Here is a 17,117-nt window from a genome sequence, read left to right on the forward strand (position 1 = left end):
ATCAATCATCTTAGAAAAGGCGTAATTTTAGAAAAGCTCCTCACAATTTCTGAAAATGTATTCCTGGAAGTCAAAATTCAAATTTGGAAAATCAAAAGAAGAAAAAGAAGCCAAACATAGTGGATTTTTTCATTCTTCTAAAAAAGAAGAGTCACAGAATAGTCAAGAAACCGCGGGTGACCATGATGCTTCAGTAACTCGTTCGTCTTTGGACAGAAAGGGAACAATAAATCCATCAAATTCATCAGTGGTTCCAGTACGTGTTTCATATGATGCATCTTCGTCGACCTCTACTGTACGAGATTCGAACGGCGGAAACTTAGAGAACATCAATTCACCTCAAAATTTGGATGACACAGCGAATATCGGCTCTACAGGAACACCTAACGATGCCACATCAAGTTCAGGAATGATGACTATTAAAGTATACAATGGTGATGGTTTCATTTTACCTTTTCCTATAACTTCAAGTGAGCAAATATTGAATAAGCTATTAGCCTCCGGTGTTCCTCCGCCACATAAGGAAATTGCCAAAGAAGTAGATGCGCTTATTGCACAGCTGTCTCGCGTTCAACTGAAGAACCAAGGTCCAGCAGATGAGGATTTGATCTCTAGTGAATCAGCAGCAAAGTTTATTCCGTCCACTATCATGTTGCCAGGCTCCTCGACCTTAAATCCATTACTTTACTTCACTATCGAATTTGATAATACTGTTGCCACTATTGAAGCAGAATATGGAACAATTGCTAACCCTGGTTTCAATAAGATATCTACATTTGATGTAACAAGAAAATTACCATACCTAAAGATTGATGTATTTGCCAGGATTCCCTCCATCCTTTTGCCATCAAAGTCATGGCAGCAGGAAATGGGTGTACAGGACGAGAAGCTGCAAGCCATCTTCGATAAAATAAATTCTAACCAAGATATACATTTAGATTCCTTCCATTTGCCTATTAACCTAAGTTTTGACTCCGCGGCCAGTATTAGATTATATAACCACCACTGGATTACCTTAGATAATGGCTTAGGAAAGATCAACATCAGCATTGACTACAAACCCTCTAGAAACAAGCCCTTGTCAATAGATGATTTTGACCTTTTGAAGGTTATTGGTAAGGGTTCGTTTGGCAAGGTAATGCAGGTCAGAAAGAAAGATACACAGAAAGTTTACGCCTTGAAGGCAATTAGAAAATCATATATTGTGTCCAAATCTGAAGTTACGCATACTTTAGCCGAAAGGACAGTTTTAGCTCGCGTTGATTGTCCATTCATCGTACCCTTGAAATTTTCCTTTCAATCACCAGAAAAATTGTATTTTGTGTTGGCGTTTATCAATGGTGGTGAGCTGTTCTATCACCTACAAAAGGAAGGAAGATTCGATTTGTCTCGTGCCAGATTTTATACAGCTGAACTGTTATGTGCGTTAGACAACTTGCACAAATTGGATGTCATTTATCGTGATTTGAAGCCAGAGAATATTCTATTAGATTACCAAGGGCATATTGCACTTTGTGATTTCGGGCTGTGTAAACTGAATATGAAGGACGATGACAAGACGGACACATTCTGTGGCACCCCAGAATATCTGGCACCAGAACTATTATTAGGTTTAGGTTATTCAAAGGCAGTAGATTGGTGGACGCTGGGTGTCTTGTTATATGAGATGTTGACGGGCCTCCCTCCATACTATGACGAGGATGTTCCGAAAATGTATAAGAAAATTTTGCAAGAGCCACTAGTATTCCCAGACGGATTCGATAGAGATGCGAAGGATTTATTGATCGGTCTATTAAGTCGTGACCCGACGAGAAGGTTGGGCTACAATGGCGCCGATGAAATTAGAAATCATCCTTTTTTCAGTCAATTGTCGTGGAAGCGTTTGCTGATGAAGGGTTATATTCCCCCATACAAGCCTGCCGTTAGTAATTCTATGGATACTAGCAATTTTGATGAGGAATTTACTAGGGAGAAGCCAATCGATAGTGTGGTCGATGAATATTTAAGTGAAAGCGTTCAAAAGCAATTCGGTGGCTGGACATATGTTGGAAATGAACAGCTCGGTAGCTCAATGGTACAAGGCAGAAGCATTAGATAGAATTAGTATTTTCATAGTCTAGTAGTTTACTCAAAACTTTACATAAAAGAACAAAAAAGCTTCTGTTTCAATTATTTCCCTTATTTGAATCCAGGGGGTCTGTATAGTTAAATGTGCCTTGTAGTGCCGGAATTCTAAACGTGGCTAATGCTTTCCACATGTGTGGCGTGCCTCCCATGGTTATTGCCTTTTGTCTTCGCTAATTGCTAAGATTAAGAACTCCCATCTTACCCTCTCCAGATTTGGTCGATGGGACGGCAGAAAGTTAAAAAAAAAGGTGTTGAAAATTTTCTCCTTGTATAAAAAAAAACTTGATGAGCATCTCTCGTTTGGAGTGGTTTTCCTTTTTATATAAGGTTGTTTAGCTACTGTTCAATTCAATAAAAAAAATTTCTCTGATCACCGCTATTTATATCTCAGCAAGGAAGAAACATACTTTGGTAAAGGAATAAATTTTTCACGAGAACACAACGGACAAGATGATGGCTTTTGAGCATACAAGTAAGCGATCACCTCAGGACTTTGCTGCTTCTGTGGATCCAAAGAAAAGAAAGGTCCAATTTTCCGATAGTACTGGGCTAGTAACCCTTCACTCAGAGGAAATGAAAGACGAGATGTTTTCAACTGCTATGTATGGCAGGTTCGTGATATCTGCACTAGATGATCTAGATAAGAACGACCTAACTCAGATCAGCATTATCGCCAGTCAAGTCGCGCTTCCGAGAAAGAATTCTGAAAGAATCGATGATAAGAATTTCAATGTTCTTTTGGATATCTTATCTAGTAATATTAACAGGATAGAATCCTCCAGGGGAACTTTCCTAATACAAACTATTATAAACTTTGAGAAGTGGTGGGAATTACCTCCACAAACTCTAAGTAAATATATATATTTCATTAAAATCCTTTGCTCGAGTATACCCAAATGGTGGCAAGACGTTTCGATGATACTGGTATCTTGTTTTATTTTACCAACCGAACAGACGGTGTGTCATCATGACATGCTTAAATATTTCTTAAGGATGATCCCCTCATCAATGGGTTTCATAGATACATATTTGGCCAAATTTTTCCCAAATAAAAACGATACTCGGAAAAAGTTGGTTAATTACACCTCAAATTTGCTGAAACTGAGAGGCTACTGCTCTGAACTGGGGTTCCAAATTTGGTCCTTACTGATAGAAAAGATTATTTCCATTGATGTTGAATTACAGAATGAGCTAGATGAATTGGATGACGATGTGGATGACGGCGACCTAGAGGACGTTGACTTAGAGGACGACGATTTAACAGATGACCAATCGGGAGATGATAATGATGAGAGTGAAGAAGATAACGATAATGAACAGTCAAAATCTGCAGCAGCTGATGCTAATCAAAGTGACAATGATGATATGGAAGTCATTGAAGGCATGGACGGTGCTGAAGAATATAACGTAGAGCTGACACAAGGAATCAAAGAATTGTCTACTAAATTAGACGCCATTTTGACGTTGGTAAGCACGCATGTGGAAGAACAAGTGACACCGGAAAGCTTGGAAAATGGTGAAGGTGTTGGAGTATTCAATACTTTAACAACACTATTCAAGACACACGTTTTGCCCACGTATTATACTAGATCGATTCAATATATCATGTTTCATGTTTCACAACAACAACTAGAACTAATGGACTCCTTTTTAGTCACGCTTATAGACATTTCCTTTGCCCCCAATCAAGCTGCAGAGAAGAAGATCAAGTCATTACAATATTTGGGTTCGTATATTGGGAGGGCCAAAAAGCTTTCCAGAACTCAAATCATATTCGTAGCAAGCTATCTGACGTCGTGGTTGAACAGATACGTTATCGAAAGAGAAGAAGAAGTGGATCAACGGGGAGGAATGGAAAGATTCAAGCATTTCTATGCTGCATTCCAGGCATTATGTTACATTTTCTGCTTCAGACATAGCATTTTCAGAGATACTGACGGTAACTGGGAATGTGAATTAGACAAGTTCTTCCAAAGAATGGTAATTTCTAAGTTTAATCCATTGAAGTTTTGTAATGAAAATGTTATGCTAATGTTTGCTCGTATTGCCCAGCAGGAAAGCGTTGCGTATTGTTTCAGTATAATTGAAAACAACAACAATGAAAGACTGAGAGGTATTATCGGCAAGGCTGACAGCGATAGAAGGGAAACGTTGGTACAGGCCAATACTGCATCATCTTCTTGGTCCTTGGCCACCAGACAACAGTTCATTGATTTACAGAGTTATTTCCCCTTTGATCCTTTGTTTTTGAAGAACTATAAGACATTAATGAAGGAATATTACATAGAGTGGAGTGAAGCAAGCGGTGAATACGAAAGTGATGGTTCGGATGACTAGAATCGTTTTCCAAAGAAAATCTTCGATACAGGCCTTTTCCACACTAATGACATAGCAAGGGAGGATATACTATTAACAAGTGATAGTAGGAGTATATAGCATAGACGCATCTAACACAATTTTAAGCTTTTAGATATTAATTAAAATTAGTATCTAATCTTCACGACGCACTCTTTGGGCGATAGTTTGCATTTTCAAAAATTTGTTCATCCTCATCACTAATTACGTAAGCGCTTGGTATTCTTAGCTGTTCTGCTTATTAAAGAGTTTCTGTGGGGAGGGGTTCCTGAATCAAAACTTAAGTTATCGGAGCAAAATACACTCAAATATACCTGGGCCAACTTTTATAGTCAGCTAAATAGTAGTAGATATTGTTGAACAAACCAAACAGATCAAGTTGCAGCAGAAGTTCTTTTTGTTTCTTCATTTGTAATTGGGAACAAGAAAAACCTTACAGGGATACAAGTGTAATGTATATCACTTTTAATGAAGCTTTGGATGGTCCGTTCGGTAATCTAGAAAGTCCAAACCATGACTTTAAGGTAGGCGACCCTAACATGGTCCCAACGCCTCCTATGGATTCAGATTCCGCGGCTATAAGTCTAGCGTTCCTAATAAGTCTTTCGATTACATTTGCAATATTGATGCTTATCTTGGTAGTAATAGCTGCATATGTTACCTTCTGTGGTGATGATGAATCAGAATATGATGAAGAGAATGCGCTAGGCACACGAACTTCAGGAACTTTACATTCTTTGTTTGGCAAAAAGCATACTGGCATCCTGTTGGATTCTAGCTTTGCGTCTCCTGGTGGGTTCGATGAGGAGATTGTTCTTCAGGAAAGAGAACTTGAGGAGCTGCCAAAGATGTCTGCGTATGAGGTTGAGTTGTATATTAGAACAAAAGAGTTCCAGATGATGAGCCCGCCCGTGGTAAAGGAATTCGGCACATATTTGAATAGTGATGACCAGCAATTTATAAAGGATCGTGGTATCCAAAGCTATTTCTTGCTGCCCAGTATCAATGATAATATTGATAAATATGGAAACTTTCTACCAAGTTTCATCGTCCAAGATAAACTAGATATACAATTTTCAAAATTTAATAAGAGCTCGTCCACGGTAATGAACTATCCGTTACCCCATAATAGGAAGGATGCAGTTTATTTCGAAGTCAAAGTTTTCAGGTATATTCCAAAATCTAATAGTATATTCAGTATAGGTTTGACCACTGTACCATATCCCTACTTCAGGGTACCAGGCATGGCTAAATATTCCATTGCTTACGAATCGACAGGTAAACTCAGAATAAATAATCCCTTCACCGCTAGCACTTTATTACCAAAGTTGGAAGAAGGTGACACTGTGGGATTTGGGTACAGGTATAAAACAGGGACGATCTTTATTACACATAATGGTAAAAAATTAATGGACGTAACACAGAACATTGGCATTGATCTTTTCATTGGGATTGGCGCGTTCAATGCTGCATATACAAGAACATATACAAGGGATGGATTGTTGGAAGATCCAGATAATATAAGCTTCCGTGAAGCTTTGTCAGAAGGTAAAGATATTGCGGTTGTCAAAGATCTTCAGAGAGTTCACGATCCACATGATGAGAGTGACGAAATGACGTCCGATGAAGTTGAATTACACGTAAATTTAGGCCAGGTTGGATTTGTTTTTATAGAAGCCAATGTGAAAAAATATGCGTTTGGAAGCGTTTACGGACAAATTGGGATTCCTCCAGCCTATAATGGAACCGAGATTAACAAGGACACTATTTTACAGAAGGGAGAAGAATTGCCACCAAGATATGCCGATACCGATAATTTTTTTGGCAACATGCAAGTAAAGGAAGGTTCATCTTCCGGAATAATGGCGCAAACAAGTAGGCCCATGCGGTCAATTGGGACATATGAAAGAATTTCTTCTAACTTTGACAGAGAAAATAATGTCTACGACGATGCTCTAGAACCTAGCGACAGTAATGCCAAAAATAATGACGAAAATGCAGAAAATGCAGATTACGATGAAACCTCTCCGTTATTGGAAAGTGATAGTATTAAAAGATCTACAAATTCAAATACCCCTTACGAAATTTATGGTGAAGCTATCAATAAGAACTTTAAGAACAAGCCTGGCAAAAAACGTCAAAAGAACAGAGGTAAACCTTCTAAAAAGAAGAAGAGGTCGAGAAGATAGAGAGACGTTATTATATTAGGTTTTCCGGCCCCAATTTATGCATATATATATATATATATATATATATATTCCCACTGGCTTTTTTTCTCAATTTGATGGTTTAGTTGGGTTTATTATCTGAATACATATATAAGAATTCATTCATATTCAGTCTTCTGCTAGTACATACGAATCGGCTAACGTTTCTTTTTGCCCTTGTTCTTATTCTTTTTCTTTTTTGAAGCTGAAGAGTTACCATTGCTATTTTGCGCAGCGCTAACACCTTTTTTCTGTCCAGCAGTGGTTTTCGTGGCTGCAGGTTCGTTCTTTTCAACATCTGTGTTAACGATTAAAGTAGCCAGACCGACAATGTCCTGAATATTTTTAGCTTTTGTTTTTTTATCTGAGTTTTTTGCGTTAGCGTTCTTTTGCTTTTTCTTCAATTGTGCTTTCTTTTCAACTTTGCCTGGAGTTACAGATACACCTCGTGGGCCCAGTGCACTGAGCAGCCTTGAAACATCCTTACTCTTGTTGGTGGTAAATCTGTAGTTTGAAGATAAGTGTGAGTTATGAGTTCTAAACGAGACTTTTGTGTTTGTCTTTGGTGTAGGTGGTTTATATGATATAGAAAAAAGTGTCTGAGATGGGTTCACCTCAAAAAGGTGAACACTGTTCATGATGAAATTGTCAATGGGTTTAACGGACATGTTTCGTGCTTTGGATGACCTGATAATTTTCGGGAGAAAGATAAACTGTACCGTCCTGTTTGGCCCTAATGAGCTTTACTCAATAGGAACTCATGGCGTTGTTCTGATGAAAATAGCCAACGCTTGTGATTTTCCAAAGAAGCGGAGCTTACCCTGCCGTCCCAACCAAAGGTATAGAGGGACTTTAGTGGTGGGCATGATGTCCACTTCCACTGAGGTTAGCAATCAGCATTTTAGCGCTTTATCAATTCTGTTCACCACTAATCAAGATTAAATAGTGAATAAAATAAGGCTTATGGAAGGTTTTAGGTTGCTTTGTGTGGTAATGGTAGTTCTTTTGCACTGAGAAAGACATTGTTGCCAAAAGCTCACTTCAGAAAATTGTCTTCGACTGCTGAAGCAATGCAATAAAATCGAGCATATCGTGCTCTTATAAAAAAAACACATAGATGTCATTGAATGTATTGAATCAGTTACGTTTTTCTTTGTATTATTCGCAATACTCTTTTTCCTGTAAATAACTTGCCCATTAACAAAACATATAATCTAGTAGCCTTATCAAAAAAAAGTTTATTCCTGGGAATTTAAGACCTAAATGCCGTATATTGAAGATATGCATCATGCTACTTCGCCATTGCGCTAAACGCGTTTCTACGATCGTAGGTTGTCTTCTTCTCTTTATATAGAATAACCGCCAATACGGTAAGAAAAAACTCACTCTTATTGTACCGCTAATAGTTCAAAAAGTATATAAAGGAGGTTTGCATAGAAAAAAAGGATATTTGCAGCGGGCATATACTATCATCAGAGGTAGCTAACAGACAACTACCAGGCACACAGTCATTGCAGCGAGTCCCCACGGTTTTGAGGAAGAGCTAACTTAGACGTGGCCTTTTTAATAACGACAGAACAACAATATAGGGAGCATATAACCGGCGGTCGTTGAAGACACCACCATAACCGTCAATAAGTATCATAACGGAGAACCGCTATTCGTGCCGTGTGATTCTAAATGATGTTCAAGTCGAAAACAAGTACTCCAAATTATATCGAATCCTTGGTCTCCATAGAAGATGATCGCAACAGGGTTCCTATAAATTCTAAAGAAACCAGCCAAATGAGGTATTTGAACGTACCAGGAAACAGAAGCCGACATTCGTCTGTTGCAGATTCTAGAAGAAACTCTACCAAATATGATGGAGGCTACTCTGCGGATATAACCCCCGCCCAGTTGAGATTTATTGATAATATAGACTACAGCGCAAGATTAAGGAGAACATTGCAGAGAAACTCAGTGGTTTTAAACAATTACAATAACCTCAGCAAGAACGACCGTTGGTACTTTGATCTATTCGATAGAGAATATTTTGAAAACTATCTTGAAGAACCTGCGTATATTAAAATCTTCAAGAAGAAAGAAGAGTTGGAACAGTTCGATAGGATGTTCTTAGCTCAAGAGTTAAAAATTCCCGACGTATACAAATCAGCCACTCATCAAGGGGAACCGGCAGCGACCAATTCAGAGCTTTACAAAAATTCAATATGTTGCTGTACATTCAGTCATGACGGTAAGTATATGGTTATTGGTTGCAAAGATGGCTCTTTGCACCTATGGAAAGTCATAAATTCGCCCGTCAAGAGATCTGAAATGGGTCGCTCAGAAAAATCAGTCAGCGTGACTAGAGCAAACTCGCTAAAAATCCAAAGGCATCTGGCTAGCATCAGTTCTCACAACGGTTCCATATCAAGTAATGACTTAAAACTAGGCGACCAACTTGATGGAGCTTCGAAGCAGTTACATCTATACGCACCTGTTTTTTATTCCGATGTGTTCAGGGTTTTCATGGAACATGCTCTAGATATCTTAGACGCAAACTGGTCCAAAAACGGATTCCTAATAACAGCGTCAATGGACAAAACTGCAAAACTATGGCATCCTGAAAGAAAATGCTCGTTAAAAACGTTCGTTCACCCAGATTTTGTTACTTCCGCTATTTTTTTCCCTGGCGACGATCGCTTTATAATAACAGGTTGTTTAGATCACAAGTGTCGATTGTGGTCCATACTGGACAATGAAGTTTCCTATGCTTTTGATTGTAAAGATTTGATAACGTCCTTGACGTTATCCCCTTCCGATGGCGAATATACAATAATTGGTACTTTTAATGGGTATATTTATGTCCTAATGACACATGGCTTAAAATTTCTTTTATCATTTCATGTAGCTGATAAAAGTACTCAAGGAACCGCCAAAAATAGCTTCCACCCGTCTTCTGAATACGGAAAAGCTCAGCATGGGCCTCGGATTACTGGTTTACAATGTTTTTTTTCCAAAGTGGACAAAAATCTAAGATTGATAGTCACTACAAATGATTCAAAAATCCAAATCTTTGATCTCAATGAAAAGAGACCTTTGGAAGTATTAAAGGGATTTCAAAGTGGTTCTTCACGACATAAAGGCCAATTAATGATAATGAAAAACGAGCCCGTGGTTTTTACAGGTAGTGATGATCATTGGTTTTACGCCTGGAGAATGCGATCCTACAACCTGTCAGCAGAAATGAATAGCGTCGTTCCACATAGGAAAAAGAGGATAAGCGGCAACATGAGTCTGAAAGGGCTTTTGAGGATTGTCTCTAATAAGAGCACAAATGATGAAACTTTGACAGAAACCTCAAACCAAGGCGACTCGCGCAAGTTTACCAGCCCTTCAAAAAGTGCCCCTCAAGCGCAATCTGTGGGGAGTCAAGCAATCAAAAACGGTCATTATGTGTCATTCCATGCCCATAATGCCCCCGTCACATGCGCTTTCATAGCCCCTGACGTTGCACTCAAAAACCTCTCGCTGTCAAACGATTTAATTTTCGAACTGACTTCGCAATATTTTTCGGAATTGAATCAGCAGAATATGGGACACAGTGATGCAAACAAAAGCAAGTTTGTTAACGCCATTAAAGAAACAGGGGGATTCAGCTCAAATCTGTCGAATGTTGTGAATAATGTCGGAACAATTTTAATAACAACAGATAGCCAGGGCTTGATTCGTGTTTTTAGAACTGATATCCTACCAGAAATACGAAAAAAAATTATAGAAAAGTTCCATGAGTACAACTTGTTTCATCTTGAGGTTGCTGGCAAAAGAAACAGCCACAATAATGACAATATATCTGAAAGTAGAATGAATGTGACAAGACCAACGGAAGGCAATGAATTCAGTACTTCGGTACCTACAAATACGCGGAATAGCGAGCCAAGCCATGATTTTTACGATCTGCATTCAAACAGTAGCCAAGTGATTTCTGGAATGCCGCCAAGAGCTAGCGCCATCTTTAAGAACTCGATATTCAATAAGTCCAACGGAAGTTTTATATCCTCAAAATCCAGAAGTGAAAGCACAAACTCTACGGTATTTGGACCCCACGATATTCCCAAAAGCTCTACTACAAGCCCGAAATTAAAATGTGACGTCTGCAATGGATCCAGTTTTGAATGCGCTTCAAAAAACCCGATTGCTGGCGGTGATAATGGTTTTACTTGCACTGACTGTGGTACAATCCTTAATAATTTTAGATAAGGGGCTATACAGGCGCAAAGTTTGTTTGGTGCAATCTTATTCTATCACTACATTAGAATATCTCCAAATAGCATACTATTGTTGTTTTTTCATAGCGATCTTTAATATTCTTCATTATTGACACATTTTCTTTAAATCCATATATACCGAAAAAAACGCCGGAAACGGGCTAACGCTACTGGGGCGTGTTTAAATACCATTTGAACTATAAGACAAGTAAAAGAAGAAAAAAAGATTTCATTCTCAAATAAAATAGCCTAAGGGTCCACATCTGCTCTTTATTCAGTTGTTAACAAGAGTTTACAAGGCTATTAAAAGAGGTCACTAAAAGAAAGTTAGTACTTAATACCTCATTAGTCACAGCGGGATCGGCTTTCTAGTGGGCGGAAAAAAAAAGTAAAGAAAACGAACATTAAGCACCGCTGAAATTTCAAGCTGTGACTAAGTCGTCAAATGATAAATATTATATATAAATATATATAAAGCTCATTATTTACACGCAACATGAGATGTACTTTTTCCTTTCATAATGCTCCGCGCCACCAGATCAAAAGTAAATTTCTTTGATTGCTACAGCAACCAAGACTCAAGTTCACTCACCGAATTATATCATCAGCAAGTATGTCATCTGCCGACTCAAAACAAGAGAAAGAGGTTGAGAAAACAGCCGCTCAAAAGATATCGAAGTTCGGCTCATTCATGGCTGGTGGGTTAGCAGCATGTATAGCGGTTACTGTTACCAATCCAATCGAGTTGATCAAGATCAGAATGCAACTTCAAGGTGAAATGTCCGCGTCAGCCGCGAAAGTTTACAAGAACCCCATTCAAGGTATGGCAGTAATTTTCAAAAATGAAGGTATAAAAGGTCTACAAAAGGGTTTGAATGCTGCTTATATCTATCAAATTGGGCTAAATGGTTCCAGATTGGGGTTTTATGAACCAATTAGATCATCTTTAAATCAACTTTTCTTTCCAGGTCAAGAATCACACAAGGTCCAAAGCGTCGGAGTTAACGTCTTTTCTGGTGCTGCATCTGGTATAATTGGTGCAGTCGTTGGTTCTCCATTATTTTTGGTGAAAACGAGACTTCAATCCTATTCTGAGTTTATAAAAATTGGTGAACAAACCCACTACTCTGGTGTTTGGAATGGGTTGGTGACCATCTTCAAAACTGAGGGTGTTAAAGGGCTATTTAGAGGTATTGATGCTGCCATTCTTAGAACAGGTGCTGGTTCCTCTGTTCAACTACCAATTTACAATACTGCAAAGAGCATTTTAGTCAAGAATGATCTGATGAAGGATGGTCCAGCTTTACATTTAACTGCCAGTACTATATCTGGTTTAGGTGTTGCTGTAGTTATGAACCCTTGGGATGTCATTTTGACAAGAATTTATAATCAGAAGGGTGACTTATACAAAGGACCTATAGACTGTTTGGTCAAAACGGTTAAAATCGAAGGTGTTACAGCTTTATATAAGGGTTTTGCAGCTCAAGTCTTTAGAATTGCCCCTCACACAATCATGTGTTTGACCTTTATGGAACAAACAATGAAGCTAGTTTATTCGATAGAGTCGAGAGTTTTAGGCCATAATTGATACCCATAAAAAATAGAGGCTTGAAATTTCATCCGCTGTACTGGAACAATTCCACTTTATTAATGGTTTAGTTAGACCTTTTTCTTCTTATCATGTAGCATTAAGGAAGATAGAGCATTTTTTATTTCACATTCATACACTAGAGTTTTATAAACGCAATTATAAACATAAAGAATACACATTACCACTCTTCAGTTTGAAAAGCCGTATCTCTTGAGAACTCACAGTTGTTGTCTATACGAAACTTGATGGTTACAGTGTGATTTTCTCCAGAATTTTTTTTTTTTCCACCTTTGTCCTTTCTTTCACTTTTGCTTCTTCTAATTTTTTCAGATAACTGTTATAAACAACAACATCTGCCACTAAAACTAAAATTCCGAAAAACAAGCACAACAAGAGACGAACATGGACCGGGAATCTTGTTGAAGTTCCAGTCCAGTACCAGATAGCAACGACGACCGATACGACACTTACCAGGACGTTGAAAACGGTAGTGACTTGTTCTTTGATTTGCTTATTAATTTGTGAAGGCGTAAGCTCATCTTCCTCCATAAGGGAAGAGGCAGGCCCGTTTCTCTTAACCATACCTTGGTATTCCAACTCTTGTTGCTGATATTTCAAAAACTCCAAACTTTTCTTAAAACCCTCTGAATAATGCGAGCCTCTCACAGTCTTGGGCTTGAATTCAAATTCAAAAGGTGTCAACAACTCCCTAACTGAACAAGGAAGTACATTATCCTCATCATACTCCTTCAAATAAAATAGTAGTGAACGGACAGGAATGGCGTGTCGCTCCAGGAAAACATCAATGTCCTCATCAATGCCTTTGTTTGATCTTGCACTGTTCTTGAAGTTTCGCAGGAAGTCAGTTATCTTGTCATTCAGTTTGATTTCAAACATTAGAAAACCTCCGTGTATTATCCAGGGCTAAACCACGTTTGCTTTTCCTTTGGCTTTTGTTCTGAAATTCTTCATGCGAGCCTTGCTTTATTTTCACATTGCGTTTTAAACACCTCTCATGCACTTTTTGAGTCATTTGGGAATTCATAAGAATTTGATTAACCGAAAACAAATTAGAGGGACTAAAAGCACAGGACCTAAAAAAAAGAAGTATAACTATTCCTCTGAATTGTACTTAACTGAATGTATTATAAATATCATCCTATTTTAGCTATAGGTATAATATATTAAGGTATTTATATTTTGTAAATATCACGGGCGTGTGGCGTAGTCGGTAGCGCGCTCCCTTAGCATGGGAGAGGTCTCCGGTTCGATTCCGGACTCGTCCAATCCTTTTTGAGGGGATTCTAATTCTTTTCTTTTTGCATTGCTTGTTTTCTGTGGTAAACCATCGTGTGAATAGACACTACTGATATTGTACACGTGGAGGACTTTATGTTTTCTCACCGATATTCTCCAACTCATGATTGAAATACCCACGTATTATACCTACAAAAAATTGCCGGCAATTTCTTTGAAATTTGTAAGTTACCCTTCTTATTAGTTTTTTGAAGGGGCGGGAAGGAGAGGCAAGGATTAGCATGGGAAAAAGCATAAAAAGACAAAATGGGTGGCAATATTACAAGCTTCTTCGAGGAATCTGATTCTCCCAATTGATTATAAGTTCAAGAATCCAAGATCATCGATATATTATAGTAATGTCCGAGAAAGTTATCAATCCTCAAGTCGCATGGGCTCAAAGATCCAGTACTACTGATCCAGAAAGGAACTATGTTCTAATGACCGTGTCAATTGCTGACTGTGATGCGCCAGAATTAACTATTAAACCTACCTACATCGAATTAAAGGCTCAATCAAAGCCTCACGTTGGTGACGAATCTGTTCATCATTATCAACTACACATTGATCTATATAAGGAAATTATACCTGAAAAAACAATGCACAAAGTTGCTAATGGCCAACACTATTTTTTGAAATTGTACAAAAAGGATTTGGAATCCGAATACTGGCCACGTTTGACAAAGGAGAAGATGAGGTACTCTTACATTAAGACAGACTTCGATAAGTGGGTTGATGAAGATGAACAAGACGAAGTTGAAGTTGAAGGCAACGATGCCGCTCAAGGAATGGATTTCAGCCAAATGATGGGTGGTGCCGGCGGTGCCGGTGGTGCAGGTGGTGCTGGAGGCATGGATTTCAGCCAAATGATGGGTGGTGCCGGTGGTGCCGGAGGTCCTGGAGGCATGGACTTCAGTCAAATGATGGGTGGTGCAGGCGGCGCCGGTTCTCCAGATATGGCTCAGTTGCAGCAATTATTGGCGCAAAGTGGTGGTAATTTGGATATGGGGGATTTCAAAGAAAACGATGAAGAAGATGGGGAAGAGGAAGAGGAAGCAGAACCAGAAGTCAAAGCATGAAATAAGCATGAATCAACTTTGAAGAACCTACAGGATTAATTTAGACCAAAAGGCCAAAATGGCACTTTCCACAACTCATTACCTGGTTGTTATTTGTTGTCTTCTATGTAATTAAATATCATGGTATTAATATGATACTTTTATTTATAACTATCTTTGCTATATAATTACATCGCCAAAATGGAATCAGCAGTACTATTGAAGCTGTGTCAAAATGCAAAACGGGAAAGCAGAATACGGCAATCCTAATGTCAAGTAACGAAACTGTGTGAAATGCTAAACAAATTTTTATGCTATAATCTGTCAATTAGGAAAACAATGAAGAGACACGAAGATGTGATATCTGCCCGTGAGAATTGTTCAAGAAAAGTCTAGTGTATCCACAATTGTTTTAACAAATGAGGATTCGCAAATTTCACTAATCGACCAACGTTGGTTCTTTCTCGTTAGTGTGTTCTCCACAATTTTTTTCCCTACGTTGGTCTCATTGTTACTTAGCCTGTACCATCTCCAGTCAAACCTAGCGATACGATGTGATGTGGCTCTGTTACGCTGTCTCACTGAGGCGTTCGGTGGAGGATCAAACGGCAATCTGTCTTCAAATAGACTGTATAGTATGACACCTAAGGCCCACGTGTCACTCAAGTGGCCGTCATAAGGAACGCCCATTAAGATTTCTGGGGACACGTAGTCCTCCGATCCACATCTTGCTGTACACATTTCGTTATTCTCAATTCTTTTACAAAGGCCGAAATCCGCCAACTCAATGACATTTTGCTTGTAGTAAATGGGAGAATTTTTGAAACTATTGATATCATCAAAAGTGTACTTCAGTAGTACATTTTCTAATTTCAAGTCACGATGAATAATACTGTTTCTATGCAAATATTTTACTGCCAGAACTAATTCTGCAAATATCCTCTGAATCAGCCAGAATTCTAAACCGCCGTTACGGGCCATGACAGCAGCTAACAAGTCTCCGGCAGAACAATAAGACATGATCATATCACAAGGCGGCAGAATCCTCGGGTTCTTTCCTATCAAATCGTGTAAGGGCTTCTTGCTGGTAACAAAAATTGGATTGTTAATTCCGAGTAGTTTGACTATACATGGATGGTTTAGCGACTTTAGCACTTGTAGTTCTCTAGTAAGAGAATTTTCCAGACGGGACAGTGTTTCTTTATATCGCGACGATGTATTGATTTGATCGATGTTTGATAGTTCTTCGGGATATTTGAGCCTTTTCACGGCTACTTCCCTTACTTTAGGGTCACTTTGGTCCATCGATTCATATAAAAGAACATTACTAAAGTTTCCTGAACCAATGTGTTTTACCTTTCTCCATAATAACAACTGATCCCAATGATCCAGAAGGTAGCCCTGGAGTACGTCGTCACCATAATTTTCAGTAGGATCATCATCGCATTCTGGCGAATAGTTTTCTCCTGTCCGGCTATCACTATCAACAGAATCATTTATCAATGCCTCTTCGGCGACCGTTGGTAGGGAAAGAACTCTTTGCGGCGATAGATTTGCTGGCGCAACAAGTTCAGAGACAACTCTCTGGTTTGGCTGTGCGATGGAAAGCATATCATCCAGTAATCGTGCGTGACTCCGTCTTTTGGGAATACTTAATGAAGATTGATCCATAGGTGACGTAGCCGAATTTCCTGGGGATAACGGAGTATAGGTCATCGGTGTAGGTAAAGTTTGAACATTTTCAAAGGTTGGAATAGACACAGTCAAGGGTGTAGTGTGAGTTTCGCCCTTGGTTACCACGGTGGAGGCCGCCTTTTGCTTTTCCTCCTCATTTACATCAGTCGATGTCTTTTCCTGTTGATCGTCAGCGGAACCTTGAAATCCATCTTGTTTCAACCGAGGAGTCTTTGGTTGCGAATATATATTATTATATTCATCCATTATTGATATACACTAGCAGGCGCTGCGAATGTGGGCGAATGCGAATTTTAAGTAAGGTTTCTGCCTCAGCTTATTATCTCAAAAATTATTCGTTGAGTTGTGCGGAAAAGCAGATGATAAAGAAAACGCCCACGTTTAAAAACTACAATTTAAAAGCTTTCTGTGCTTATGTATGACATTCCATAGGATTTATTGTGCCTCTCGCCTTCTCTGTGCATTTACTGATGTATTTTTGTTTTACCTTTTTCGTGAGCTAATCTGCCTATATGTGAAAAATGAAAATCTATAAAAA

General features: G+C 38.7%; 9 protein-coding genes and 1 non-coding gene across 10 annotated transcripts; 7 read left to right on the plus strand and 3 right to left on the minus strand.

Moving 5' to 3' along the window:
- Positions 1 to 55: 55 nt before the first annotated feature.
- Positions 56 to 2,098, plus strand: YPK1 (serine/threonine protein kinase YPK1; the record flags this gene model as incomplete). Its single annotated transcript, XM_056229312.1, has 1 exon — positions 56 to 2,098. The coding sequence occupies one exon, from the start codon at positions 56 to 58 to the stop codon at positions 2,096 to 2,098; it is 2,043 nt and encodes a 680-aa protein (XP_056083343.1).
- A 479-nt stretch (positions 2,099 to 2,577) lies between these two features.
- RRN3 (rDNA-binding RNA polymerase I transcriptional factor) lies at positions 2,578 to 4,464 on the plus strand (the record flags this gene model as incomplete). Its single annotated transcript, XM_056229313.1, has 1 exon — positions 2,578 to 4,464. The coding sequence occupies one exon, from the start codon at positions 2,578 to 2,580 to the stop codon at positions 4,462 to 4,464; it is 1,887 nt and encodes a 628-aa protein (XP_056083344.1).
- A 470-nt stretch (positions 4,465 to 4,934) lies between these two features.
- Positions 4,935 to 6,671, plus strand: SSH4 (Ssh4p; the record flags this gene model as incomplete). Its single annotated transcript, XM_056229314.1, has 1 exon — positions 4,935 to 6,671. The coding sequence occupies one exon, from the start codon at positions 4,935 to 4,937 to the stop codon at positions 6,669 to 6,671; it is 1,737 nt and encodes a 578-aa protein (XP_056083345.1).
- A 176-nt stretch (positions 6,672 to 6,847) lies between these two features.
- On the minus strand, positions 6,848 to 7,357 carry SRP21 (signal recognition particle subunit SRP21; the record flags this gene model as incomplete). The annotated part of the gene is made up of 1 exon (XM_056229316.1): positions 6,848 to 7,357. One exon carries the CDS (start codon positions 7,355 to 7,357, stop codon positions 6,848 to 6,850), a length of 510 nt encoding a protein of 169 aa, XP_056083346.1.
- Positions 7,358 to 8,372: 1,015 nt separating this feature from the next.
- On the plus strand, positions 8,373 to 10,931 carry DGR2 (Dgr2p; the record flags this gene model as incomplete). Its single annotated transcript, XM_056229317.1, has 1 exon — positions 8,373 to 10,931. One exon carries the CDS (start codon positions 8,373 to 8,375, stop codon positions 10,929 to 10,931), a length of 2,559 nt encoding a protein of 852 aa, XP_056083347.1.
- A 621-nt stretch (positions 10,932 to 11,552) lies between these two features.
- OAC1 (Oac1p) lies at positions 11,553 to 12,527 on the plus strand (the record flags this gene model as incomplete). The annotated part of the gene is made up of 1 exon (XM_056229318.1): positions 11,553 to 12,527. The coding sequence occupies one exon, from the start codon at positions 11,553 to 11,555 to the stop codon at positions 12,525 to 12,527; it is 975 nt and encodes a 324-aa protein (XP_056083348.1).
- A 252-nt stretch (positions 12,528 to 12,779) lies between these two features.
- VPH2 (Vph2p) lies at positions 12,780 to 13,427 on the minus strand (the record flags this gene model as incomplete). The annotated part of the gene is made up of 1 exon (XM_056229319.1): positions 12,780 to 13,427. The coding sequence occupies one exon, from the start codon at positions 13,425 to 13,427 to the stop codon at positions 12,780 to 12,782; it is 648 nt and encodes a 215-aa protein (XP_056083349.1).
- Positions 13,428 to 13,743: 316 nt separating this feature from the next.
- Positions 13,744 to 13,816, plus strand: Skdi_11.trna7A. The gene has a single exon. It is a non-coding gene; the product is annotated as a tRNA-Ala (tRNA).
- Positions 13,817 to 14,185: 369 nt separating this feature from the next.
- Positions 14,186 to 14,905, plus strand: SBA1 (Hsp90 cochaperone SBA1; the record flags this gene model as incomplete). Its single annotated transcript, XM_056229320.1, has 1 exon — positions 14,186 to 14,905. The coding sequence occupies one exon, from the start codon at positions 14,186 to 14,188 to the stop codon at positions 14,903 to 14,905; it is 720 nt and encodes a 239-aa protein (XP_056083350.1).
- A 360-nt stretch (positions 14,906 to 15,265) lies between these two features.
- On the minus strand, positions 15,266 to 16,825 carry PRR1 (serine/threonine protein kinase PRR1; the record flags this gene model as incomplete). The annotated part of the gene is made up of 1 exon (XM_056229321.1): positions 15,266 to 16,825. The coding sequence occupies one exon, from the start codon at positions 16,823 to 16,825 to the stop codon at positions 15,266 to 15,268; it is 1,560 nt and encodes a 519-aa protein (XP_056083351.1).
- Positions 16,826 to 17,117: the final 292 nt, after the last annotated feature.

The sequence above is a fragment of the Saccharomyces kudriavzevii genome, assembly GCF_947243775.1.
Source record: "Saccharomyces kudriavzevii IFO 1802 strain IFO1802 genome assembly, chromosome: 11".
Classification (NCBI taxonomy): domain Eukaryota; kingdom Fungi; phylum Ascomycota; class Saccharomycetes; order Saccharomycetales; family Saccharomycetaceae; genus Saccharomyces; species Saccharomyces kudriavzevii.